Below are 27,248 nucleotides of genomic sequence, written 5' to 3' on the forward strand. Positions count from 1 at the left end.
TTAGGATGGTTGCTATGTGAGAAGAGGACACATGTAAGGTGCTATGAAGGTAGAAATTACCGTAGTTTGGATGTTTAGGTGAGTGTCTGTGAAGAGCTGAAGTTCGGAGCCCAGGAGATTGAGAGGAGGGATGTTGGCCTGCCACAGTAACAGGAAAGCTGGAAAGAAGAGGAGGGTTAAGTGAAAGGGGCAGATGGGCAGGGGGAAGATAACGAGTTTGAGATGCTTACAGGCCTAGAGCTCAGAAGAGAGGCTAGAGCTAGATGTATAAATCTGCTAGAGATAATAATTGAACCCATGGGAGCTGATGAAATCGCCAAGCAGGACAGTATAGAGGGAGAAGAGAAAAGGACCTAAAACAGGTTTAGGAGATATCCAATTGAATGTCAATAAAATATTACAACCTACAGTTCTTTTTATAAATGATTTTTTTCAATGAACAATAATCAGTTCTCTCTCCCTCCCACTCCTACCCCCCACCACTGAAAAAAAGAAAAATAAAACCCTTATAACAAATATGCATAGTCAAGCAAAATAAATTCCCACATTGGCCATGTCCAAAAACATGTATCTCATTCTGTACCCTGAGTGCATCACCTACCTCTCTTTTCAGGAAGTGGATAGCATGCTTCATCATCCATCTCCTGGAATCATCTAATTGATTAGAGTTCTTACAGCTTTCAAAGTTTTTGTTTTTATTGTAAGGTTGTTTTTGCATAAATTGTTCTCCTGAGGTTCTGTAGCCATTATGTAAAGTGGGGTCTGGTAAATGTTATTTCTAAATATATTTTTTTCTTCCAGATAAATTGCTAATATCCATAGAAGTAGAAAAGGAATAGAATCATGAATAATAATAATCTTATATTTCCATAGTGCTTTAAGGTTGGCCATGTGCTTTTGTAAGTATTAATCATAGCAGGCAAATAAATACCCCCAATTTTTTATCCTTCAAATATTTTCATCAGCCCCCTGTTGTGCAGTGCTGCACAGCCTTCAGCTATTGACCTGACAAAAATTAATAAATGATCTGCTTGTAAAATTAATGGATTTTTTACTTACCTTATAAATAATGACAATATAAATTTAACATTAAATGTTAGTCAACAAGTCTTTCCTTGCAGTTGTTTACATGTAAATAAATGACTTTTTACAAACAAAATGTCAGTTTTTCAGTTACTTCCTCTAAGACTCCATCAAGATTCTTTATCTGTTCACATTCCTTTTTCTTATTATGTGACCACAGCTAGGGTTGTTCTCTGTTCTTGAAGTTTTACTTTTTTGTTTTGTGTTTTTTCATAAATTTCTTCCCAGATTTCTTGATACTCTTCATACTTGTTTGTTTTAGTTGGGGTAGAGTCCATAAACAATTTATTATATCATTCTCCTATCATTAGGCATTTAGGCTGCTTCTATTTTTTTTTGCAATTACAAATAATGCTGGTATAAGCGAACAGATAACTATCTTTTTAAAAATTCCACTTTCAGGGTATATTTCCAACAGTGATACTCTAGAATCAGGAGTTATTTCTGCAACTTTTACTTTTTGCTTTGGACTGCTACTAGCAGTGAATGAGAGTACCTGTTTGTGTTCCATAATCCTACCACCATTGAGTTTCATTGCTTTTCATTATTTTTGCCAGTTTGATGGATTCATAATGAGGTGGTACCTCAGAGTGGTTTTAGTTTGTATACCTTTGATGATTAATGAGATTGAACATTTTTTAATAGTTTATAAACAATTTGTGTTTTTTCTTTTGAAAATTATGTTCACATCCATTTATCCCTTCAAAAACCATTTAAGATATTGTAAGCCTGTTGTTGATTTAGCCTTTACACAGAAAAACTATGCACCCTTCTAAGAGCTTACTTCAACCAAGAGGCATTCTTTTCATATTTATTTTCTCTTTGTAGGCCGGACATTTCCTGTTGATCAGTTTTTTCTGGAAGATGCAATTGCTATGACTAAGTAAGAAATATATTAAGGTTTGCTGAAAACCAGTGAAAAAAACAGGTTTTTTTGGTTTTTTTTTTCCCTCTACAAGCCATTATCTAGTAGTATGCCAATCCTTCATTCATTTATTATTGATTAGTGTCCTCCTTTTCCAAATTTTGACATTTCCAATTACATATGCTCCTTAATTTTAAGTGGTCTCATATTTGAATCTATCACATCTTCAGGCCAGTTCCAATTTATTGCTGATATCATGAATATAATTCTGTTTTGTGCTTTTTCCTTAATATCCCCTAGTTCTTTAGGCAAATCTGGTATAAAAATCCATATTCCCTCAAAAGATAAGTTAGGGAGTGAGTTTTATAAAATGAAGAATCCTTTTTAAAGTCACAGCAAGATTTTTGTAAATGGCTAGCTTCCCCAGTACATTTTAAACTTACTTTATTTAAATACAACTTTCTGAGTTTTAATTTATTGTGGGACAAGTGGTATGCTAATATTTAATAATTCATTATAATATGTAAAGAAGGTCAGAGATTTTTGTTTATAAGGAAAATAAGGCTGCATCATTTAGTGGCTAGCAAGCCAGCTGCAGAGTCCAGAAGACCTAAATTCCGACCTTTGACACATACTAACTTTTTAGTGTCCCATACAGCTCTAAGAGTATGTATAAGTTGAAGAACAGTTGTTGATCTGCATTGGTGGAAAGAGTTTCCTTACTAGGGTCTTCCCTACACCAATGAAATCAGAGATCTGGACCCAAACAAAGGAAACTGTGATGGCAACCATTGAAGTGGCATACTCAAGTACTACTGAAATTCAGTAGCACAAGCAGGATTAGACCCTTAGTTTCAGTGTACCTGCTTAATATCAATTTTATGGATACACATGTATTTATGATTACAAAACATATCAAAATCTAGTTCTTCCTGTACTTTTTGGAATTCTCCCAATTCGGACAAGGTTGACTTTCCAAATCTAGACCAAAGAGAACACTTGTTATTACCAGCATTATTTTCTACTCCTTAATTAAATTAACTACATACATCTCATCAATGCATTTGACAAGAGCAGTATCTAACAACTTTATCAATTGAAATTAGGCAACATTAAATTAATTAAAGGATTAAGATCTTGCAAGGGTTGGAGGTGGTGCAATGGGGCATCTTGATTTAAACCAAAACAGAGTTAATGTGGTCTTTTACAGTTATTTTTAATGTAAATACAGTGATTTTAGTTGTAATATTTGTGAGTTCTAGCAGCTTCACCAGATGGGCCTGTTCCCCATAGACAGAGCTAGATTTCAGGCATGGCTCTTAACATATATAAACTCTTCAAGTTTACTACAGGCTATATAATTAAATTTTTAAAGGTAGCTGAATGAACCTGCCCAACTTGCTTCTCGACAAAATTGAGGGCAACCAGAAGGACTTTGGAAGAGTAGTGTGGTTAGGGAAAGATATGGCACAGATCAGAGCTACAGTCTCCTATTCCTGGGGAAGCAGTATTGTCAGGAGGCTTGCACAGGCCAGAGGCCACTGTGATTGGTACATCTATCTCCCATTTGCTTTTGTTCCTCAGGTATGTGATCGAGGATGGTAGCCCATATATGCGTTCCACGAAGCTAAGTTCAGAGGAAAGAAAAGCAAGACGCAACAGGACTGCATTTGAAGAAGTAGAGGAGGACCTGAGGCGTTCCCTGCACTTCTTGGATGAGAGCTCTGTTAAGGATTCGGTGCCAGATCAACAACTAAATTTTAAGCAGCTCACAGCCCGCTATCCAGGTAATATATTTTCCAGAGTGTTTATGAACTTATTTTAATCTCTAAAGTTGCTTTCTCCTCTTTTTTTCCTCCAACAATGATTTAGTACCAAAAATGGAAAATGAGAATTTATAACAAGTGAAGCAGAAATAAAGGAAATTATTAGATACTGTTTTTCAGTCTATGCCAATAAAACTGACAACTTAAATGAAACAGACAAATATTTACAAAAATATAAAATGACCAAATCTAAGAGAACAAGAAATGGAGAACTTAAATAACCCAGTCTCAGAAAAAAAGAAAGAAAAAAGAAATGGAACATGCCATCAATGAACTCCCAAAAGGGGAGGGGGAAGTCTCAGGACCAGGTGAATTTACAAGTGAATTCTAGTACATATCCCAAGAATAGTTAATTATAGTATTATGTAAAATGTTTGCAAAAATAGGAAAAGAAGGACACTTACCAAATTCTTTCTATGATATAAATCCCTAAACCAAGAATAAATAAAACAGAAAGAAAATTGCAGAACAATATTCCTAATGAATCATGACATAGAAATTTTAAATAAAATATTAGCTAAGAGGTTACAGCAACATGTCAAAACAGATTATATACTCTGACCATATTATATTTAAACCAGCATTCAGAGTTGGTTCAATATTAGAAAAACCACAAAAACTGTAGACTATATTAATTTTTAAATGAGCAAAATCACATTTTCTCAATAAATGTGAAAAAAAACACTTTAGACAAAATGCAACACCTTTTTCTGTTAAAAACACCAAAAACATAGGAATAAATAGATTTCCCTTAATGTGGTAGATAGCATCTATTTAAAACCAAGAGCCACCACTCTCTGTAATGGGAGTAAACTAAGAGACCTTTCTAATAAGTTTAGGGGTAAAGCAAGTATGTTTATTATCACCACTACTATTTAATATGGTGCTAGAAATTCTAGCTGTAATAAAACGACAAGAAAGAAAATGAGAGAATAAGCATAGGCAAAGAACAAAATTACTGCTTTTTACAGATAATGTCATAGTTTACTAACCTTAATGAGTCAACTAAAAAAAGTAATTGAAACAGTTTCAGTAGATTTGCAAGATATAAAACAAATCCATATAAACTATAAGTCTTTCAGGACAACAAAGAGAAATTCCATTCAAAATAAATATTGAATAAAATATTTGTCTGCCTACTAGCACACACACAAGAACTATGTGAATACACCTCTAGAAGTCTCTTTACAAAAGCAGACCTAGGTAATTGGAGAAAAATTAATTGCTTATGAATAGATAGAACCAATACAATAAAAATGACAATGCAAGTGGAAAGGAAAGGGGCCTGGTTGTACCCCAGTAGTACCAGACTTCAAAATATGTTACAAAGCAATAATCACTAAAACTATTAGACACTGGTTAGAAAATAGAGGTCAACAAATGGAAGAGATTAGGTACACTGCATACAAATGCAAGCCAACATAGTAGCCTGTTGTTTGCTAAACCCAAAGACCACAGCTTTTGGGGTAAGGACAACAAAAACTGCTTGGGAACACTGGAAAATAGTCTGACAAAAACTGAGTTTAGACCAACATTTCACACCATCTACCCAAATAAACTCCAAATGGATATCTGGCAGAAATAAATGATCATATCACAAACAGATTAGAGGAGCAAGGAAGAAATTACCTTTCACAGTATGGATAGGGGAACAGTTCATGACCAAAAAGGGATAAAAAGGATCATAGAAGACAAAATGGATAATTATGATTAAAAGGTTTTGCACAAACAAAACCAATGCAGCTAAAAGTATAAGGCAATTAACTGGGGGAAAAAAATCTTTGTATCAAGTTTTTTTCTGATAAAAGATTCTTATTTACATCATATGTTAATTAATTGAATCAAATTTATAAGAACAAAAGCCATTGATCAAAGGATATGAACAGGCAATTTTCTGAGGAAGAAATCCATACTATCAACAACCAAAAGACAAAAATGCTCCAAATCACTAATAGAGAAATTCAAATTAAATCTGCTTTGAGGTTCTACCTCATGCCTGTTGGACTGGCAAAAATGACAAAAAAGGAAATTGACAAATGTTGGAGGAGCCACAGGAAAACAGGCATATTAATGCATGGTTGGTGGAGTGGAAACCAATTTGGAATTATGCCCTATACCAGAACTATACCCCAAAGAGATCAAGAAAGAGAAAGAAAATCTAGATGTTCAAAAATATTTACAGCAGCTCTCTTTTTTGTCGTGGCAAAGAGCTGTAAACTAAGAGAGTACCTATCAATTAGGGAATGGCTGAATAAATTATAGTGTATTAATATAATGGTATATTATTAAGCCTTAAGATATGATGAAGGGGGGGGCAGCTAGGTGGTGCATGGATAGAGCACTGGCCCTGGATTCAGGAAGACCTGAGTTCAAATCTGGCCCCAGACACTTGACACTTACTAGGTATGTGACCCTGGGCAAGTCACTTAACCCCATTGCCTCATTAAACAAAAAAAAAAAAAAGGAAATAGGAGATCAAGTGTTTGAGGGCAGCTACATGCTATAGAGGATAGAGCACAGGCCCTGGATTCAGGAAGACCTGAGTTCAAATCCGACCTCAGACACATAACACTCACTAGTGTGATTCTGGGCAAGTCACTTAACCCCAATTGCCTTACCAAAAAAAATACATACATACATACATATATACATACGTACGTACGCACGTACATACATATATATATGATGAAAGGGACAGTCTTAGAAAAATCTAGGAAGATTTGTGTGAATTGATGCAAAGTAAAATAAGCAGAACCAAGAGAATTTATACAATAGGAACAATGCAAAAATGAATAACATTGAACAACTTCACTGATGAGTGTAATGACTACCCATGATTTCAAAGGACCAGTGAGGGACCATGCTCTCCATCTGACAGATACGGAAGTGATAGACTGAAAATGCAGAAGAAGACACACATTCATAACCTGCCCAATGTGGGCATTTGTTTTGCTTGTTTGTTACAAGGGTTTTATTTGTCAGTTTGGGGGATAAAGGATAGAGGGAGACTAGGGGAAAAGTTTTGCTGCCTCCCTACAAATGAGAAGATAAGAAGGAATCACACACAAGTAAAACAAATTTAAAGGTTCCATGTCAGCAAACCTGTTGTATTAAGTACTTGCTGTGCCATGCAGTGTGCTAAAGCACTGGGGATACAAATACAAGCAGAAAGAGATAACATTCAATTTATGTTGAATTTATTATATACTCTATAAGCTTTACATAATAGAGATTTGCAATTTCATGTATATAATCCTCTCCTTTTTTTGTAATCTATATAGAAATGCTCATTTATTTGGTGTTAAGTTCAGAATTTTAAAAAAATACAATAAAATAATTCAGTTAGATAAACTAACATGTCCATTCCAGCTCAAATATTCTGTGATGTTCCTTATTTCTAACTGAAGAAATCAATGTGTCAATAGTGAGTCCCTCTTTCAGGCAGACAGATACATAATAAATATTTTAAAGTATTATAATATATGTATATAATAGATTATAAATTTATATATTTTAACTAAGTAAAATATATATAAACATATGATTTACACATACATATATTTTATATATATATATATATATATAATTATTCATGGACCTGATCACACTGCTGAGCTGCTGTTTCTGACCTGGACCACTTTGCCCCTTTATGAAATGATTGAAATTCATTGAAATACTGATTTGTGTTATTCTGTTGGCCTTTATTCATTTTTCAGGGTTTAGTAAATCTGTAATCAAAACAATGTCAGTCATGGATCTAGAAAAGGTTAACCTTGAATTAATAGAGGCCTTACTAGAATGGATTGTGGATGGAATGCACACATACCCACCAGGTAATTTCACTATTTGTGTTTTTTACATGCGCGTGCATACACACATGTACACACATGTACACACACATGAGAAGAATAGCAAAAGCAGGTATAAAGTTGTAGTATAATGGAAGATAGATGTAGAAGGAAGGAATGGAATTAACAATGGCCCCAAAACATTACTTTAGCCATTAAGTTTTATATCTTCCTCTAATAAAATGGTAATGTGAACATTAATAAGATGAACTAAATCGGCTAACTTGTGTTTTAGCTCTTCCTTCTGCCCATGTCTGCACTCTATAGTGCCTAAATACCTATCTGCTTTTTCGATGGCACATAGCTAAGAGGAATCAGTATTACACTAAATGACAGAGTCCAGTTCCAGAAACAAATCATAACAAAAAGTTAAATCCAATGAATAATGTGACAACTATGTAATTAATGACAGTAGCAACAATAAATCTATGTTAAAATACACCAAAAAAAATATCCAAAGGGGTAACAGAAACAAGCAGGTTGATTTACTGTTTTAAAGACAATATACACATAATTTGTTCTATGTTTAACAGTAAGAAACAAAAGTTTATGGACAAGAATACAATTTTTAAAAATTTTGTTTTTTCTTGCTCTTTTGTTCATTTTAATATTTGAAATCTTATATTTGTCAATGGAAGGTTTTATTTTCAATAATCTAAAATCCTGTATTTGTATTAAAAAATTAACTGTACAGTTACAGGATGAGGAAGATATGTGTTAACATATTAATATGAAAGACTTCAACCTTTTGTTAATTACAACATCAGTATGAGTCAGCAGTGTAACATGACTGCCAAAAAAGTGGTATTCTCTGATAGCATTAATAGAAATACAGAGTCCAGGGCAAAAGAGGTAATAGTCTCCATTATAATTGCACACTTGATAGATCTGAAGTAATCAAATTCACTAGACTACATTTTTTTTTCATTGTTATGAAAGAGGAAGGTCGGTATTGGGATAGAGTTAGCAAAAGTGGGAGGTACGACGAAAGTGTTATCTCTTGTCAAAAACATTAAGAAAAATTGAATAGTAGTCGAATAGAAATTGATCAAGGAATAGCCACACACATAACAGAAGATAGTTGTAGCTAAGAATTAGTTCTATGGCATTTTGAAATCTTCTTGACTTTTTATTACTTTATGTTTTCATAATCCACTATCATGTTTGCCATTAGGGAGAAGTGGCAAACAGATGATTGTTTTCTTGAGGGCAGATATTATTAGCAGGGAACCAGGAGTGCCATAGGTGTTCAGTTAATATTTGACTGAAGGGAAGGGTTGGTAGTAACTCCCACTCATGTTAATGACATGTTAATGACAAGGGTAATCTTAGGCATTTCATTTTTCGTGCCTCTTTTTCCAGTTATTTAGAAAGAGTCAGCTTGGTGTAATGGATTGAGTAACAGACTTGCGGTCAGCAAGATCTGTATTGAAATCCTTTCTCGGACACTCACTAGCTGTGTGACTCTGGGCAAGGTATTAACCTTTCTGAACCTCAGCTTCTTCATTTGTAAAATGAGGGGGTTCAACTAGATGGCCTGTGCTGTCCTTGCCGGATTTTATTTGTCAGGATGTTGGGTCCCAGGGAACATTCATGGTTATTAATTGAAGTCATATGCAGATATATAGATTGTTATTTAAAATTCCCAAAGCCCTCGTGAGAGAAAAATAATCTAAAGAATACAAATTATAAGATTTTCAAAATGCTAATTATGACTTTGTTGCTTAAAACTGATGAATTCATAACATTTTATTGTTACAAATTGGTCTTAGTTCCTTCACATTTCATCAGAATAATTCTCATATATTTAGGTGCTGTATTAGTATTTTTACCAGGACTAGCAGAAATTAAAATGCTTTATGAACAGCTACAGTCTAATCCTCTCTTCAACAACAGACGTAGTAAGCGGTAAGTTCTGTTTTCCATCATACTACAACTAGATAAGATAATGAGAAAGAGTACTAGTTCTGGAGTTACAGAACCTGGGTTCAAATCTCACCTCTGATGCTAATTACCTGTGTAACCTTGGATGTTTTCTGAATGGATGATTGACACTTGAAGGTTTACAAAATTAGATTAGCACAAATGCACCGTGAGGTCAGTAGTGCAAGTTTTTGTCGCCATTTTAAAGATGATGAAATTGAAGTTTAGAAAGATGAAGCGTTGAACCACTAGTAAGTGCCTACGTAGGACTCCTCCAATTTTCCAATTCCAAGCCCAGTGTTCTTTTTTGTAGATTTCTGTGCCTCTAATAACAGGTATACAAATATACATACCTAAACAGTTAATACACTTATACCATCCTGCTATTCGACACCGATTCATTCAGAGTTCAGTATGTCCACAGAAAGCAGTGTCCTGGGCACTGGAAGAGACTAAAAAAACAACGTATGCCCCATTTCCTCAAGTCTGTGTCAACTATGGCTTTCAACAAAACAAGAAAATATATTTCATGCAAGATAACAACATTTTTTCTATGTCTGCTGAACTCATTTCAGAATCATTAAAGGATTTCCTATCTGGTCTTGTTCCGCAAATGTTCTGATTTGAAAATGACCCAGTACATATTGAATCAACCAGAAATACTCCAAAGCCTCCCTTGGTAAATACAGAGCAGCGTGAGTGACCACTCAAAATTATCCACGCTGGGAAAAAAAAAGTGAATAAAATATAATTGTGGCTGCTGCATTGTATGTAGCTGAGTAGGCATCCCGATGAATTAGTTCTTCAGTGTGTGCCCCTCCACCGCTTCCCATCTCATTCTAATCATGCTACCTCTATTCGAGCTATAACCTCCCCACCAATAACCTGGACTCTGCCTCTGCATCCTTTGGACCTGACAGATTAGCAGCTAACCTAAACTTCACAGAACAAATCCCCTTAATAAAAAGATTGCTTCTGTAAAACTTGGACTCTGTCAGAAGGCTGCACCCAAGGACCTAGAAGGCCACATGTGGCCTCCAGGCTGCAGGTTCCCCACCCCTGGGTTAGCTTCTGCATTATGTTGCTGGGGTCTCGGGAGCCACGCCATTGTCAGGCCCACCCCACACCACATCTCCTTCCAGTTCCCCTGTGCGTCTTCCCACGTTAGAATGTGAGCTCCTTAAGGGCAGGAGCTATTGTACTTGCATTTTTTATATCTCTAGAATTATCACAGTGCCTGCTTAATAAAAACTTCATAGTAACTCTGGACCTCAGTTTCTTCATATGTCAAATGAAAGAGTTGGCCTAGACAGATAGTCTTTGAAGCTCCCTCCAACTCTACAACTACGATGAAGATCTTACTAGACACCTACCCTCCCCACATATTTATGTGTTTATAAAAGCCAACTATTAATGAAAAAAATCTTTCCACTCCAGAAAGTCAGTTTATTCCCATTCTGTTAATAAAATATATCTGTTTGCCCTACATATTGGCTGAACCTACTTTCAGTAGCCACTTTCGGTTAGCACTTCCTTGCCTAGAGAAAGGCAAACCAGATTCAATTACAGGGGATAGGAGTCAGTTTTCAGAGAGATATTTTGATCAGTGTCTTTTCCTATCTACTTTTATGGTGATCTAATCAGCTCCCATGGTTACAGTTATCATCTCTGTGCTAATGATTCTCAAATCTATCTTTCCTCCCCAACCTCTCTGCTGACCTCTAGTCTGGCATTTGTAATTGCCTTTCTGATATCTCAAACTGAATGTCCAACATCTTAAACTCAACATGTTCAAAAGAGAACTCATTATCTTTCACTTAAACCCTGTCTCTCTTACCTTCCCCATTACCGTAGAGGGCAACACCATCCTCTCAGTCCCTCGGGCTCACAATCTAGGAGTCATCCTGGATTCTTCACTATCTCTCTTACACACCCCCAGCCCCCAATATCTAAGGTGTTGCTAAGGCGTGTTGATTTCACCTTCCAAACAGCTTCTCTCTTTTGACACTGCACCACATGAGGTACAAAGGCCCTCATCATCTCACACTTGGCCTACTGCGATAGCTTACTGCCTGCCTCAAATCTCTCCCTACTCCAGTCAATCCTCCACTTAGCCACCAAAGTGATTTTCTTAAAACACAAATTTGATCATCCCCCTATTCAATAAATTCCAGTGGCTTTCTCTTGCTGCCAGAAGCAAATACAAAATGATGTGTTTGACATTCAAAGTCCTTCATAACTTAGGTCTCCCCACACCTCTCCAGTCTTCTTACACCTTTATATTGTTGTTCACTTGTTTCAGTCATGTCCAATTCTTCACGATCCCATTTGGGGTTTTCTTGGCAAAGATACTGGAATGGTTTGCCATTTCCTTCTCCAACTCATTTTACAGATGAGGAAACTGAGGCAAACAGGGCAAGGGACTTGCCCAGGGTCACACAGCTAGTAATCGTCTGAGGCCACATTTGAACCCAGGAAGATGAGTTTTCCTGACTTCAGGCCTAGCACTCTTTCCACTTTGCTACCTAGCTACTCTCTTATACCTTACTCCTCAACATGTACTCTTCAGTCCCGTGACACTGCCCTCCTGGCTGTTCTACAAAACAAGACACTCCATCTTTTGGCTCCAAGAATTTTCTTTGGTTGTCCCTGATGCCTAGAATTCTCTCCCTCCTCCACTCTACCTACTGACTTCCCTGGCTTCCTTTAAGTCCCAACTAAAATCCCACCTTCTACAGGAAGCCTTCCTCTTAATTCCAGTGCCTTCCCTCTGTTAATTACTTCTTATTTCTCCTGTATATAGCTTGCTTTGTATAGATGTGTTTACATGTTGTCTCTTCCATTAGACTGTAAGCTCCTTGAGAGCAGTGACTATCTTTTGCCTTTTTTGTATCTCCAGCACTTAGCACAGTGCGTGGCACATAGTAGGTGCTTAATAAATGTTTATTGAATTGCAGTAGGAATAAAAATTCTTTATTGGACGTTTTAATATCTGAGGGAAAGGTAGTTGATGAATGAATATAAAAATGCAATATTTGCATTTTGTGAGCTTCAGAACTAATGATATGAAGGAGAAAAATTGCTGTATATTGTTTCTGAAGTTTTATGGTGGATAAGAAATAAGATACTTTCTTCCTCAATTTGGTAAACTTCTCAAATATTGAGTTCAAATAATTGAGCAGATACATACTGAGGGATCAGAAAGAGCTTCCCACTCAAACATCTGCACTTTGAGAAAAGGTTTAGAAGCAGGTGCTGTTGGTTACAGCCACGATGTTAGTTTTTCATGAGAATTGTCTGTGAACAAGGATTGGCTCTCTTAATCCAGTGCTAGCTGTTTTTGTCTCTTTTCAGGTGTATCACTCTTCCACTTCACTCGTCTTTGTCCAGTGAAGAGCAGCAGATTGTGTTTGTTAAACCTCCTGTAGGAGTAACCAAGATCATCATTTCCACCAACATTGCGGAGACATCTATTACCATCGATGATGTTGTCTATGTAATCGATTCTGGGAAAATGAAAGAAAAGAGGTATCCTCCTTCAGTGATTTCAGGTGTGGGTTGGCACAAAGTAAGACAGGGGTATGTGAAGGGGCCAAAGAAATGTTGGTGCGTGAATAGGGCACAGGACCCCAGAGCAGTTGTTCTCTCCTCATTTTAACTAGAGCCCTGTTCCTGCCTTTGTGTACCAGATGAAGTATGGACATATTTATATTATGTCTCCCCCAAAAATCCTCAGCAACCTTACCAGCCCCTGCCAAGTGTTATTTTAATTATGCTTGAAACTATAGGTTTAACTTATGCCTTAAGCACCACTTAATAAAGAACCATAGGAACTTTAAGAAACAAAAATTTGTTAAAAAAAAAATCAGATTTTCTCATCCAGTAATCTTAGGGGGATGCTTTTCCCTTATTTAAAGTGTAGTTAATTCCATTAACGTGCTGTTAATCATAGAATATTTAAAATGCTGTACAGAATGTAAAGCCATTTTACCTATCAAACTTGGACAGAATTAGACCAGGTGTGAAGAGTAAAAGAATGGGTTTTATATGGTGTGACTTTAAAGTAATGAGACACCTCTAACTGTGGCTTATGGAAATGTGTCATCATTTCACATATTCACATATGCAGAAATGGTCTCTATGCATAATGTCTAACAATAGGTGCTTCCTCAACATCTAACTATAACAGAAAGAAAATTATATTCCACTCTCAAAATAACAGTCCTTTCTTTCTATCCGCAAGTGAAGTCTTGGTCATCCTTTCCCAGGGTCACTCTTTTCCTTCATTGTTATAGGTATGATCCAAGCAAAGGGATGGAAAGTCTAGAGGATACTTTTGTGTCTCGAGCTAATGCTCTGCAAAGAAAAGGCCGAGCAGGGCGTGTTGCCTCTGGTGTCTGCTTCCACTTATTCACCAGTTATCACTACAATTATCAGCTTTTAAAACAGCAGCTGCCAGAAATACAGAGAGTGCCATTGGAACAGCTGTGTCTCAGGTACACCTGAATATCTGTAGTCTGCTTCTGAGTGTTCTCAGTTTCTCCTGATTGACTTGGTTATAACCATTCTTTTTCCAAAAGGAAGAAATTTTGACCCATATTGGCATAAGAGAACTAATTCATGTGTCAGGTCTATATGCTGAGGTATATAGAAGCTCCTCAGGGGTGCTTCTGCCTTATTTCTTAAGTGACCTTAGTCCCTTGTTTTGTAAAAGTAGCCCATTTATGACAGGCTTCATTCAAAATGATTATATTAAATGAAACCCATTTTGAAAGAACCTTGATGGATAAAATAGACCTTAAGAAAAAAATGAGTAAGTTGAGGATTTTCATCTGAAATGTCAGAAATTTGAAATGTTTGGTCATATTTGCTTAGCCTTCTAAGAATAAATTAAATAACCAAAAATGTATTGAACAGCTGTTTTGAACAAGGTGATTTGGAGGATTCAAAGACACATAGGACAGTAACTTAAGATGCTTACAGCCTGCTTGAGAAGACAAAACACAAACATGTGAAAGGTTAAAAAATCAACAAATCATTTAAGTAACAGTTCAAAACAGTCTATCACAAGGCATATAGGGATAGGTTTAGGGGTTGGACCTATGATTTCATCAGTATAGGGAACTTCCAGGTAATGAAATTTCTTCTTTCAGTATCTTCTCTGCAATTTTGAGTCCTGGAGTGTTGCCCAGAACACTGCTCAGAGCAGAAAGGAGATTTGAATCTAGGTCTTCCTCAATTTAAGTCTGACTCTCTAACCGTTAAGCCACACCTCTCCACAAGGTAGACTGTTGAGTTGCCGTATTAGTTACATAGACAATAATTGCTTTAAGAGATATGTGAGAATTAAGTGGAATCAGCTCCCTGTTTGTGCTCACTGGGAGAGCTGAGGCATTTGGAACACTGAGAGGGAAGATTCTCCTCACTGTAATCTGAAGTTTTCTGAAGCTTAGACTCTTTCCAGGAGAACCTCATCAGGGACCCAAAGTGGCCTTTGAAGCTGGTAATTTGGTCATTGGAAACATGTGAGAGGTGATCTGGGAACTTAAATGTTATTTTTGTGTTTAAGGAGAAAAAGTATTCAATCTTCTGTGTCATCATTCCATCAGTGACAATGGTCTGCATTAGATTGATGAATAATTTTCTTTCCATTTTAAGAATTAAAATTTTGGAGATGTTTACTGATCACAGCCTTCAGTCTGTGTTCTCTCAACTCATTGAGCCACCTCGAATCGAGTCTCTCCGGGCCTCTAAAGTACGACTTCAAGACTTGGGAGCTTTAACTCCAGATGAAAAGTTGACCCCCTTGGGGTATCATTTGGCCTCTTTACCTGTGGATGTGAGAATTGGCAAGCTCATGCTGTTTGGTGCCATCTTCCGTTGCCTGGATCCTGCCTTAACAATTGCAGCTAGTTTGGCCTTTAAGTCCCCTTTTGTAAGTATTGTAGCCTGGACAATATTTCTGTAAAATGACAGGATCTAAATTCTGTGTATGGTCTTGAGTGGCCATAAAAACTATTGCTTAGATTCCTCAATGAATACTGTTATGTGGTACAAAGGCTTGTTTGCACAGACAGGGATTCAGACTGATTGAATACTTTCTTTTCAGCTCAGATGAACATTCAGATGATACTTTTAATAGCATGAATCCTTCACCTCAAAGTTCAACTATACTTCTCACGTATAAACCATTATCTTTTGTTCTAATACTGTTACATTACATTGAGAAACATTTGTATTGGCAGCAGCAAACATTAGGGACCCATAGCAAGACTGTCATTTTGCTAGTACTATATGAGTAACGTTATTTTCCAAAATGTTAACCTTTTCCTCTTGGCTTTCTTCAATTAGAATGTTTTCTTTTGTTAGAGAATGAAAAGTAGATTAAATGCCTAATTTTTAAACTGGATAAAAAAAAATTTGTTTTACAAGTAGGCTACTTCTGCAAAACTGAGAGAAGTAATCTAGATAGAATACAAAGAGGATTAAGACTTCAGATATTGAAAAAAGAGAGAAGAATGAAGATCAGGCACCAGGGGATATCGTGAAAGTAAAAAAAAAAAAAGCATTAACTACTTATGACTGTGAGAGTAGGAGGGATTCAAATACTTTTAGACTTGAATGTTGTGATTCTCCTAAAATCTGCTAAACTGAAGATGTCAAAGGGCTAATAACTTACAGCATTTAGGATTTGATACCATCTTTAAGTGTGGCTTTTTTTGGTGGAATCTTGCCAGCTCGAAGTCAAAGATCCACACTAGTTTATTGTGGGTGGACAGAAACACAAGGACAGATCAAAATTGAGTTTGCAAGAACACCCTAATTGCAGTTAGTCAGCCACAAAACAAGTATGCTTTGTTTTAGACTGTTTTCCCGAGCACCTGGCACCCACAGTAGGACAGTGCTAGTTAAAAGCTCCGATGAAACGTGGCTCTCAAATCTTAATTTCTATTTAGGTGTCTCCCTGGGATAAAAGGGAAGAAGCCAATCAGAAAAAGCTGGAATTTGCATTAGCAAACAGTGATTATCTGGCCCTTCTCCAGGCATATAAGGTGAGGACAAAACACGTGTGACTGACTTTTTATAGGATCCTAAATTTAGAGCCGTCAGTGTCTACGTTGACCCCAAGACAATGCACACTTCAAGTTCAGTTTGCTTTTTTTCTCTGGTGTTTAGGGTTGGAGGCTATGCACCAAAGAAGGCGCTCGTGCAAGTTATAATTACTGCAGAGAGAACTTTCTGTCAGGAAGAGTTCTGCAGGTGAGTCAGTCTTCTGCAGGATGGCAGCTTCTTCCCTTGCTTCGTATAAGCATTCCCACCTCCTTACTTCCTCTTGGGGGAAGGTGGAGAGATTTGTTACAGCTAAATCACACCTTTCTCCCTTAGCAGATGAAAGTGCTATTTTTGTAGAACCCTTGGCTTTATCTGCAAATTCACCCCATGGTCTAAAATTATTATGCAAAGTCTTGTATTTTAGACTTTCATTGAGCTTTCTTACAAGCCTCATTATTCTCCTCCTTGATATCCTACTTAACTCTCTTTTCACATATAGGTATTTGGTACTGCATGAATGATTAGACTAGACAATGATAGCATTGAAGAATTAATTGCCTGGATTTGTGTACAATGTAAATTTATTAGATGTCAATTTTTCTGTATCTGGGTGACATTGTCTACCCATATAGAAGTACGTTACATGAGCATACATTCTCCTTTAATAGTTGATGAGAGTTAATTACATTTTTAACCAAAGGCTCTTCCCTACCTAAAGAGTATGTTATTATGAAGTTCCTATCATTCAGTTACATAAGTTACCTCTAGTCTTTAAGACTGAAGAGCATAATATCCACATCTTGCTTCAGAAGATCCAGGTTTCGTAGATGTGAGTGCTTCCTTGACTGATATCGATTGAAACCTCTCCACGCATCAGCGAACTATTTTGTGAAATTTTATGCCTAGAAAAAGTATCCATCCCCTCGTGGCTACCTTTCTGGTGATGTAAAACTGGAATAGGTGTGGTGCACCTGTCAGCCTGCCAACCTCCTGTTGATGAGTCTCACCACACATAGCTGGCAGCAGTCTGTCTCCAGTAGATTTGAAACTTTATCAGTTGTCTCCAACAACCTGGGGTCACCTCCATATCATGTTACAGCATTAGAATAGGTCTCATTTAGTGAGTAATTTATAGGTTTCTTCAGGATGTATAAAGAAGTTTGAATGTGGCATATGTGTTCCATTAAATAGATTCAGCCCTATGCACATGATAGTGCCAAGCTTCCACTGAACTCAAGTTCATATTAGAGTAACTGGAACCTTATTAAGAGGGCAGCTAGATGGTACAGTGGATAGAGCACTGGGCTTAGAATCAGGAAGACTGATCTTCACGAGTTCAAACTCAGTCTCAGATATTTACTAACTGTATGACCCTGGACAAGTCACTTTAACCCTCTTTGCCTCAGTTCCTTATCTGTAAAATGAGCTGGAGATAGAAATGGCAAACCCCTCCATTATCTTTGCCAAGAAAATCCCAAAATGGGGTCATGAAGAGTCAGACATGACTGAAACAACCCAACAACCAAAAAAAGCCTTCAAAAAAGAGCTCAGTAAAAGCTGATTTTGAAGCAGGTATGTGCAGGAAACTTTCAGTCTTCTTTTCTCAACTTGGATTTGTGGCTTACTGAGCAAATTTTTGGGGTATCAGGAAAACAACTGGAAGGAGAATTTGAGTAGTGCTCATTTGTTTTCAGTTCTATTATTAGCCACTTATAACTAAATGAGACCTAGAAGAGATACCTTGAACTTCCCTGTCCAAACATTTGTACTCAAGCTATAAAGAAAAGGCCCTAAAGCAAAAGCATTTCATTATCTTCTCCTCTTGTCCCAAGTCACATAATATGTGCCCTGGGTAAACAATAAACAGGAAGGTGGAAGATGGGATAAGTTGGTGCTTTGCATCCGTTTGAGAGAAAAAGCTGTCCATTCTAAGCATGCAGTGGGGGAGCAAGGAGTAGTCATGGGACAGGATAGAGACCTTCACAAGTTCTCAGACTCTTCCTGACTTGGGTCTTCAAACAAAATACTAAAGCTGCAGTACTGTGAATCACTACAAATCCGCTGAAACTTGTGCCTATGTAATATTCAAATTAAAATGCAAATGTCTGGAAAAACTGTATAGCTGTGTTATCCGCTGCTTTGGAACATCTCTACTATTGTTCCTCTTTATTAAGTTATGCGAGCAAGATTTGATTTATCTTAGTAACTCATAGATACTGTTTGTTATGCCAAGTAATACAGTAAAACTATGCACGTAAATTTTTTGATACTTTTCGTCAAGTGCTATTTTGATAACTGAAAGCATCCATTGGTGAAGATTGTAACCCCACACTGTCCTCTTCTTGTCTGTGTCCTTCCATAAATTGTCAAGGGATGCCCTCACTGAAAGATCTCATCTGTTTCTTTTAGGAAATTGCCAGCCTTAAACGGCAGTTCACTGAATTGTTATCAGATATAGGGTTTGTGAAGGAAGGATTGAGAGCAAGAGATATTGAGAAGAGATGGTCCCAGGGTGGAGATGGTGTACTGGATGCTACAGGAGAGGAGGTAAAAAAAAAAATCTTCATTTTCTCCTTAATTAGAAAGAAAATAAATAAACTGTTATTTTTACAGATAGTTCATTAGGCATTCTTCACTACATAACCCCAGGGCTGGCTCAGTGCTATTTTTCTACCCTGGATTCTTAGTCCTTTCCATAACAGATATCAGCTGTTACTCAAGAAATGGCTATTTGATTTCCTGTTGATCCTGCTCAAACCCACAAGGGCTATGAAGGATCATTCCCAAAAATGCACATTCAAAACAGTCTGACCTTTTTCTACCAAAATACGACTTCCTTTGTGACAGTTGTAAGATAGACACTTCCTCAGGCTATGCATGGTACCACTTTGTTCCAAATGTTACCAGATATTTTTATATAGAAAATGTGAGCATTCATGAAAAAGACATCTGCTCCCCACCCCCCTTCCACTAGCTTTAGAAACAGAATATAGGGCAGCTAGGTGATGCAGTCGATAGAGCACTGGTACTGGAGTCAGGAGGATCTGAGTTCAAATCCGGTCTCAGACACATAATACTCACTTAACTGTGTGACTCTGGGCAAGCCACTTAACCCCAATTGACTCACCAAAAAAAAAAAAAAAAAGAAAGAAAGAAAGAAAGAAATGGAATATTATACTTATTCTACAACTACTTCATGGATGTCTACAAAGTGCCTTCAGCTCTTTGGCCGGTGTGAATGTAGTGAGAACAACCTTATATCTCATTTGTAGCAAAGAATGTATTTTTATTTTTTACTAGGGCAAAAAAAAGATAATATTTTTAAAATCTGGGTGCTAATTAAATGTATTCATAAGTGTTCTATCACTCAAGAGAAACATAAAAAGGTAAACAGGAAAGAAAAAACATAAGTTTTATTCAATAAGGTTAGACTGTCTACATCCCTATATAGGAGGATAATACTTGTAATTCTTAAGAACTGTTTCTTTATTAGGGAAGTTACAAGGAGCATACACAGACAGAGGTTGCAAGTATAAGCTGACTGTGATGGAATGATATTTTAAAAAATTAAGGGGTGAGAAAGAGGATTGCACTGGGAGAAGAGGAAAGGGAGAGACATAATTTACCTCATTCTATCACATGAAGGAGGCACAAAAGACCTATTACAGTGGAGGGAAAGAAGGAAATAGGGTGAGCATTGCTTGAACTTTAGTCTCATCAGATTTGGCTCAAAGAAGGAATAACATACACGCTTAGTTGGGTATAGAAATTTATCTTACCCTATAGGGAAGTAGGAGGGGAGAGGGAAAAAAGAGAGAGGGCTGATAGGAGGGCAGATTGAAGGAGGCAGTGGTCAGAAGCAAAAGTGTCCTATCACAGGCATAAGTGACCATGACTATTAACAGATCTTTTCTATTTTTCCTAATTTTCTAATTATTAAAGAAAAACATCTTAACTGTTCTCTAGAGCTGATAATTTAATCATATATTTCTTACACAGGCAAACTCAAATGCTGAGAATACCAAGCTGATATCAGCAATCTTATGTGCTGCTCTGTATCCAAATGTAGTCCAGGTAACAGAACATTTCCCTGGTTTATTATTGTTGCCTGCCCATTTTTAGACTATTCTGCTGCATGAAAGGGATAATTTCCAGGATGTTCATTCTGTAACTTAAAAATATTCCTTTAATTAGCAAACGTTTTAGACTTTTCTGAAACATCCTTTGAATGAAGTGAGATAATCCTTTAATCCTTCTAACTTACTGGAATAGACATAAATATTATTGGATCAACCAGCCTTTCTCCTTTGCAGATTCCATACCCCAACAAAGAATGCTAGATGTACATTTGGACCTACTATGGGACCCTTCTTCCTTTGATTAGCTCTGCTTTGCAGTAAGAATACCCTTTAGATGTGGATTAATGGTGGCATGGCTTCCTTCTATTGGAATAAGTAGTCTTTGGAGGGGAGTGCCCAGCACACTTGGCATTCTGGAAACCCAAACCTCACCCTGTCTCTTGGACTTTCAAACCAAGTGTTGAACTCCAGCTGCAACAAGCTCTCATTTCAGATTCCTAGAGAATTGTCAGCTTGTCAGCTGAAATTCTAAACCATTTCCCAGTGCTTTGCACATGTTATACATTCAGTTATTATTGGTTACTTTTCAGATCACCATGGATATGCTTTTAAGATCAACTGAAACCTACATTAGAAAGCCATTTGGAAATATTTTGCTAGGATCCTGAATACAATCCAGTCTTTACAATGGCAGTCTGATGGTTTTTTAGAGAATGGGCACTGCACGGTCCAGTGTAGAAGGATAACTTCAGACATCATCTCTTTAACATAGCAGCTCTGTGGCGTGGTGACTCATATCTCCTCACTTCTTTCTTTTATGACTTCGTAGAAAAGAAATAAAACTAGGTGTAACTATCAGTCACAAGGGTTGATATAAATTAACTAGAAAACAAGGGGGAAGGAAGAGGAGCAAGAACCCTCAAACAAAGCTATGTTTGTTGCCCATGAATACACCTTCTAAAAAAATGTCAATTATGCATTTAGTTTTTCTTCTCATTTAGGTGAAAACTCCAGAAGGGAAATATCAAAAGACCAGTAGAGGAGCTGTTAGAATGCAACCCAAAGTGGAGGAGTTGAAGTTTGTCACCAAGAATGATGGTTATGTCCACATTCACCCTTCTTCTGTGAACTATCAGGTCAGTATCACTGTGTATATTGCAGATACCAAGGAAAAAACTCATTTGGTTAAATTCAGTTCTATTCCTGCCTCTGCCTGGTAGCCTAGAGCAGTAGTCCAAATTAACTTAGTGGGAATGGCATGAATGTAAAACGAATTAGAAGCAACTCCACTATTTCTGAGACCTTTTCCATTTTAAGAAAACTCAAATAAAGCACAGGGCAACTTTCATATGCAAAATGGCCTTGCTACTGTGGTTGTTCAAAGCAGATTCATAGCACCAACAAAGAATCTCCAAATGACTTGAGGAGGTGGGATATGATTATATTACTGAATAGTTGCATTGAATGGGAATTTTAAGAGTTCTTGCTCAGAGATCAAAACCAGTTACTGATTTTTCTGCCTAGAAATTAGTCTTCTACTTTTCCTTTCTCTTCTTACATTGGTACCTGCACACAATAGGCACTCAGTAAGGATTACTGACTATCTGGCTTTTAATGTTAATAAATCTCATTTCTTTTCAGTTTCATGCAGATGGTGGGTTGAATGTAAGGGGTTAAAGTAGAGCTGTAGTTAAGGGGCTGTAGTGTTCGGAGGAGTAGAGGGCCAGCCTTATCAGGCTAGAAGATGAGGGTGGATATAGACCAAGGCGGGGTCAGGGAGAGGGCATGTTAGTGAATGGAAACTAAAAGGGGCTGGCTATTTGGGTAGGCCTGAATAACAGGTAATGAGATAATGGGAATTTAGCTTCTTTTCAGTTGAGTTTACTGAAGCAGGGAGTAGATACTGCAAATGATCTCACTGATGCCACTTGGGGCTACATGTTACAGATGAGACACTTTGATAGCCCCTACCTGGTATACCATGAGAAGATCAAGACCAGTCGAGTGTTCATCCGAGACTGCAGCATGGTGTCTGTGTACCCACTGCTATTGTTTGGTGGAGGCCAGGTGAACGTGCGGCTTCAAAGGGGAGAATTTATTGTCTCCCTGGATGACGGTTGGATTCGTTTTGCAGCTGCCTCCCATCAGGTAATGAGGTAAATTGGTGAGATGTTAAACACATTGTCAGCATAGTCTCTGATAATGTGAAGTATAATAAGGGTTTCCTTTAGGTGCAAAAGGTAACTAATGAACTAAGAATTCAAGGGATATATTTCTGAGTTCTGTGCTGAGATTATTACCCTTTCTTTCAAAAAAAACATTTTCAATATTCTTTTTTTTTTTAATTTTGAGTTCCAAATTTTCTCCTTCCCTTCTCCCTTTAGCCCTTCCCATACCTACTGAGAAGGCAAGCAATATGTCAGCAATGCATGTGAAACTATGCAAAACATTTCCATGTTAGCCATGGAATACAAAAGAAGCAAGAAAAATGAAGTGAGAAAATTATACTTCAGTTTGCACTCAGAGTTAATTAGTTCTCTGTCTGGAGGTAGATAGCCTTTTTCATTATGAGTCCTTTAGAATTGTCTTAGATCATTGTATTGACCACAGTAGCTAAGTTTTTCATAGCTGATCATCATTACAATATTGCTGTTATTGTGTACAGCGATCTCCTGGTTCTGTTCATTTTACTTTGTCTGTTTGGATTTTTTTTTTTTTGGTGAGACAGTTGGGGTTAAATGACTTGCCCAGAGTCACACAGCTAGTAAGTGTTATGTGTCTGAGGCCAGATTTGAACTCAGGTCCTTCTAACTCCAGGGCCAGTGCTCTATCCCCTAATCCCCCTAGCTGTCCCTTGTTAATTTTACTTTTCATCAGTTCATACAGGTCATTTCTTATAGCACAATAGTATTCCATCACCATTATATACCATAACGTGTTCAGCTATTCCCCAGTTGATGGGCATCCCCTCAATTTCCAATTCTTTGCCACCACCAAAAAACCTGCTGTAAATACTTTAGTACATATAGGTCTTTTTCCTTTTTCTTTGATCTCTTTGGGATACAAACCTAATAGTAGTATTGCTGGGTCAAAGGATATGTATAATTTTGTATAAACAGCCCTTTAGGCATAGTTTCAAATTGTTCTCCAGACTGGTTGGATCAGTTCAAAACTCCACCAACAGTTTATTAGTGTACCTTTTTCCCATATCTCCAGCATTTGTCATTTCTAGAACTATTACCTTTCTTAAATAACAGTTTTCAGTTATCTACTTTATGTATTCTATAAGACAAATATTTAACCTAAAGTCTACTTACTAACCTTACTAACCCAACATGCTTGTTGCCTATACCACAAGGTAATTTATATTTAAAGAAGGAAAACTCAATTTAACATTAGTCTAATTGAAATATAATCAGAATGTAAATCTTCTGCTGAAAAAGTTATAATGTAGCTCAAAACCAAATGAAAATTACTATTATCTGCTTTGACTTAATTTCACTGCTTCTCTCCATCAGTGCAGGCAATGAAGGTGACTGTTGTTAAGTAAGTTTGTTGTTAAGTGGCATAATAGCCGCGTTTCTAAGGGGTAGGTTCTTTAGGACAGGCCTTGTTCATGCCATAAAGGACCATCTATAAGCCACATGTGAATTGTTTACAGTTTACAAAATGAAGGCGCTGCTTTTCTTTTTCAGGTTGGGATGAAAACACTAGAGATTTTTGTCATCAATAAAGTATATTTTCCTTTAATGATGTATTCTTACTGTTTTCCTTGCCACTGATTACACCTTTGCATCTTTTTTCAGGTGGCAGAATTGGTTAAGGAACTTCGTTGTGAACTTGACCAGCTACTCCAAGATAAAATCAAGAACCCCAGCATGGATCTCAGCACTTGCCCAAGAGGATCACGGATTATCAGCATGATTGTAAAGCTTGTTACTACCCAGTAATAGATGGCCTTGGTGGTGGAATGATTTCTTCTCACCTGTTTGTAATTCTTCTAGGAAATAACAGTACCTCTACCTTTGGAATTATCTGGTGGTTCTAGCCTTGGTAATGGCACCCATTGTTTACAAATAACTGAATAGCAAAGTTGTACCTTTCTGAAGAGTTTCCAGGATATATTGAGGTACTTTGACCAAAAGTATGGGCAATCACAGCATAAGTTGTGGGGGAGGGTGATAACGATGAGACATCCTATAACCAGCTTTACCTGTTTTCTTTTTCTATGACAGCTGCAGTGAATGAGATTTGCCTGGTAACACAAACACAATTTTAATATATTGTTAGTCTGTTATTTTTTTCCAACACAGTCCTGATTGTCATGAGCCCTGGTGAAAGTACCTATTGCTTATTTCCAGGGCAAAGATCCTGTTGACAGATCAACTAGAACAGGCCTGCACAACCTGTGGCCTGCCAAAGGATTTCATATATGAGACTCATTTTGAGCCACTCAAAATTGTGGATACTTGATTTATGAAGTATTTTTTGCTCATTAAAAGTCAGCTTAGGAAACAATGCTAATGAGAATGAATTATATGCTGAAACATGTATGAGTTGGTATAATCATTTACCACTCACTGTTCTTGGAAGCTAGACAAAATATGGCTGCCTTCCTCTGTGCAGCTGCTCCCCAAAATGCTATCTTCATCTTTCCATTTAGAAATTTTTATTTTTTTTTAATTGTTTTAAACTCATCTTCATATAATAAAATTCCATTTTCATACATGAAGTATAATCAGCAGTAATCAATAAGGCAGAACTGATATATTTTAAATAGAAAAGATTGTTTGTATGTCTACATCTGAGCAGTCTAGCATTTTATGTCTGTAAATGCATCTGCAGTTAAACTACTGCTTATTTTAATGATGTATTAACATTTGGGAAAGTAAACCATTTATCAGAAGAGTGGCCATAATGCTCATATGGTTGAATGGAAGAAACATCTATTTACATTTTCTATGCATCAGCTAGTAAAGCATTGTAATCCTTTCACACTTTATCAGTTTTCTCTGGAAACCTATTAGCTAGCCACATTAATGGTGGTAGATCATTTTCATGGTATCGTTTTTACTTACCTTTATAGGAAGCTTCCCAGGTTATCCACAGTGATCATTAACAACATGTTTACAATCATATCTTATCAAATTGTTCAAACTTTGGGGGGAAATAAAATGGCTTATTTAAGGCGCCATATAAAAAGAACAAGTAATCCCATGCAATTCATTTAAATAAAAACAAAGATATTTCTGTATCTAGTAATATAGCACCTAAATTATAGTTTGTGCTTCTTCTTGAACGTTTCAAAATACGGAAACTGCTAGATTGAATAGCAGATTCATTTAGGAGAAATGACCAGGGATACTGAGTTACTCCATAAGACCATTGGCACAAGAAAGCTGGCACTGCCATCGTTAACAGTGTACATATGTGGGCCTTCTGTTATTGGCACTATTGTTATAATACACATCACAGGTATTTAGTAGATAGCTGGCAACAAGTATTGCTATGTGACTTAAGGAATTTTATAAAGGTGAGTGATGCCTTTTATAAGCATGAATCTTCTTAAGGCTAAACATTAAAATCATGACAAATTATATAGGAACACTTTTACAAATGAATACTAGAACATTATGTGCTACTTCAAGGTGAAATTTTGATTTTTTTTAAACACCAACAAAACAGGTAGTTGGTATTTAGTGTGGTTTTAAGGAGTGCTTGCTAAATGGTTTATTAAAATCAGATATTTATTTTACTATTATTGGAATCTAGCTAAAAAACTAAAGTATGTCACTAATTAGTATGCCCTAATGTTTGTGCCATGCATATTATACAAATAGCTTGTGGGAAAGTTTCAACATGGCTGAAAACTCATGGATGTGGTTATGGGACATGGGGTGTTAATGATGTGGTATCTTCATCTTTCTGCTCCTATTCCATATCTGATTGGAGGCAAAAGGAAAAGCAAAGAAAGGATGGAACTGCTGCTTTTTTGCTTTTGTTTTCTCCATCAAGGAAGATGATCTTCAGACTGGGGAGCATTAAAAAAGGATCAAAAGCAAATTGAAACCCTAAATACATTGAAGATGTGGGAAGAGATTTCTGAGATCAGACATCTCTGAGCAAGTACACAAAGTTCTCAAACAGGCTTTCGGGGAGAAGATTACTATGACTACTTGGGACAGACCATTGGAACTTCCTTTTAACGTTGGAAAAAGTTGAACTGTTATTGATCCCTACAATTTGGTGCAGTTGTACATTTTGTCATTTGTAATTCTCATGTGGAATAAAGCCAGTGTTTCCTAATTGGCATTTTGTAAGCACTCTCATTATTAAGTTCAACAGACCTTGATGGATTACATTCTGGGGTGCTCAACTTACTGATTTCATCTGTTAGTCTTTGTCATCATGAAATGAAAATTCGGAGAGGTACAGCATCATTAGTTTCAAAAAGGGAAGGTATAATAGATTCTTTAGACTTTAAGACTTAAATTTGATGTTATTTCCTGACAAAATCCTAATTCTTACCAAAGATATGATTTATGAATACACTTAGAAAGGGAAATGGAAA

At 36.7% G+C, this 27,248-nt stretch overlaps 1 protein-coding gene across 1 annotated transcript in view; it reads left to right on the forward strand.

Moving 5' to 3' along the window:
* Positions 1 to 26,983, forward strand: part of DHX57 (DExH-box helicase 57) — a 64,473-nt gene extending 37,490 nt beyond the window's left edge. The window contains exons 12-25 of the mRNA XM_027865257.1: positions 1,912 to 1,966; positions 3,533 to 3,735; positions 7,491 to 7,607; positions 9,434 to 9,530; positions 12,900 to 13,073; positions 13,841 to 14,041; positions 15,204 to 15,480; positions 16,502 to 16,597; positions 16,722 to 16,805; positions 19,008 to 19,145; positions 20,598 to 20,672; positions 21,679 to 21,813; positions 22,625 to 22,825; positions 24,484 to 26,983. Of these exons, the coding sequence (XP_027721058.1) occupies positions 1,912 to 1,966; positions 3,533 to 3,735; positions 7,491 to 7,607; positions 9,434 to 9,530; positions 12,900 to 13,073; positions 13,841 to 14,041; positions 15,204 to 15,480; positions 16,502 to 16,597; positions 16,722 to 16,805; positions 19,008 to 19,145; positions 20,598 to 20,672; positions 21,679 to 21,813; positions 22,625 to 22,825; positions 24,484 to 24,627 (1,997 nt within the window). The 3' untranslated portion in view covers positions 24,628 to 26,983. The remainder of the gene's footprint in view (positions 1 to 1,911; positions 1,967 to 3,532; positions 3,736 to 7,490; positions 7,608 to 9,433; positions 9,531 to 12,899; positions 13,074 to 13,840; positions 14,042 to 15,203; positions 15,481 to 16,501; positions 16,598 to 16,721; positions 16,806 to 19,007; positions 19,146 to 20,597; positions 20,673 to 21,678; positions 21,814 to 22,624; positions 22,826 to 24,483) is intronic.
* Positions 26,984 to 27,248: the final 265 nt, after the last annotated feature.

This window comes from Vombatus ursinus, unplaced genomic scaffold (genome assembly GCF_900497805.2).
Source record: "Vombatus ursinus unplaced genomic scaffold, bare-nosed wombat genome assembly UNPS02014778.1, whole genome shotgun sequence".
Classification (NCBI taxonomy): Eukaryota; Metazoa; Chordata; class Mammalia; order Diprotodontia; family Vombatidae; genus Vombatus; species Vombatus ursinus.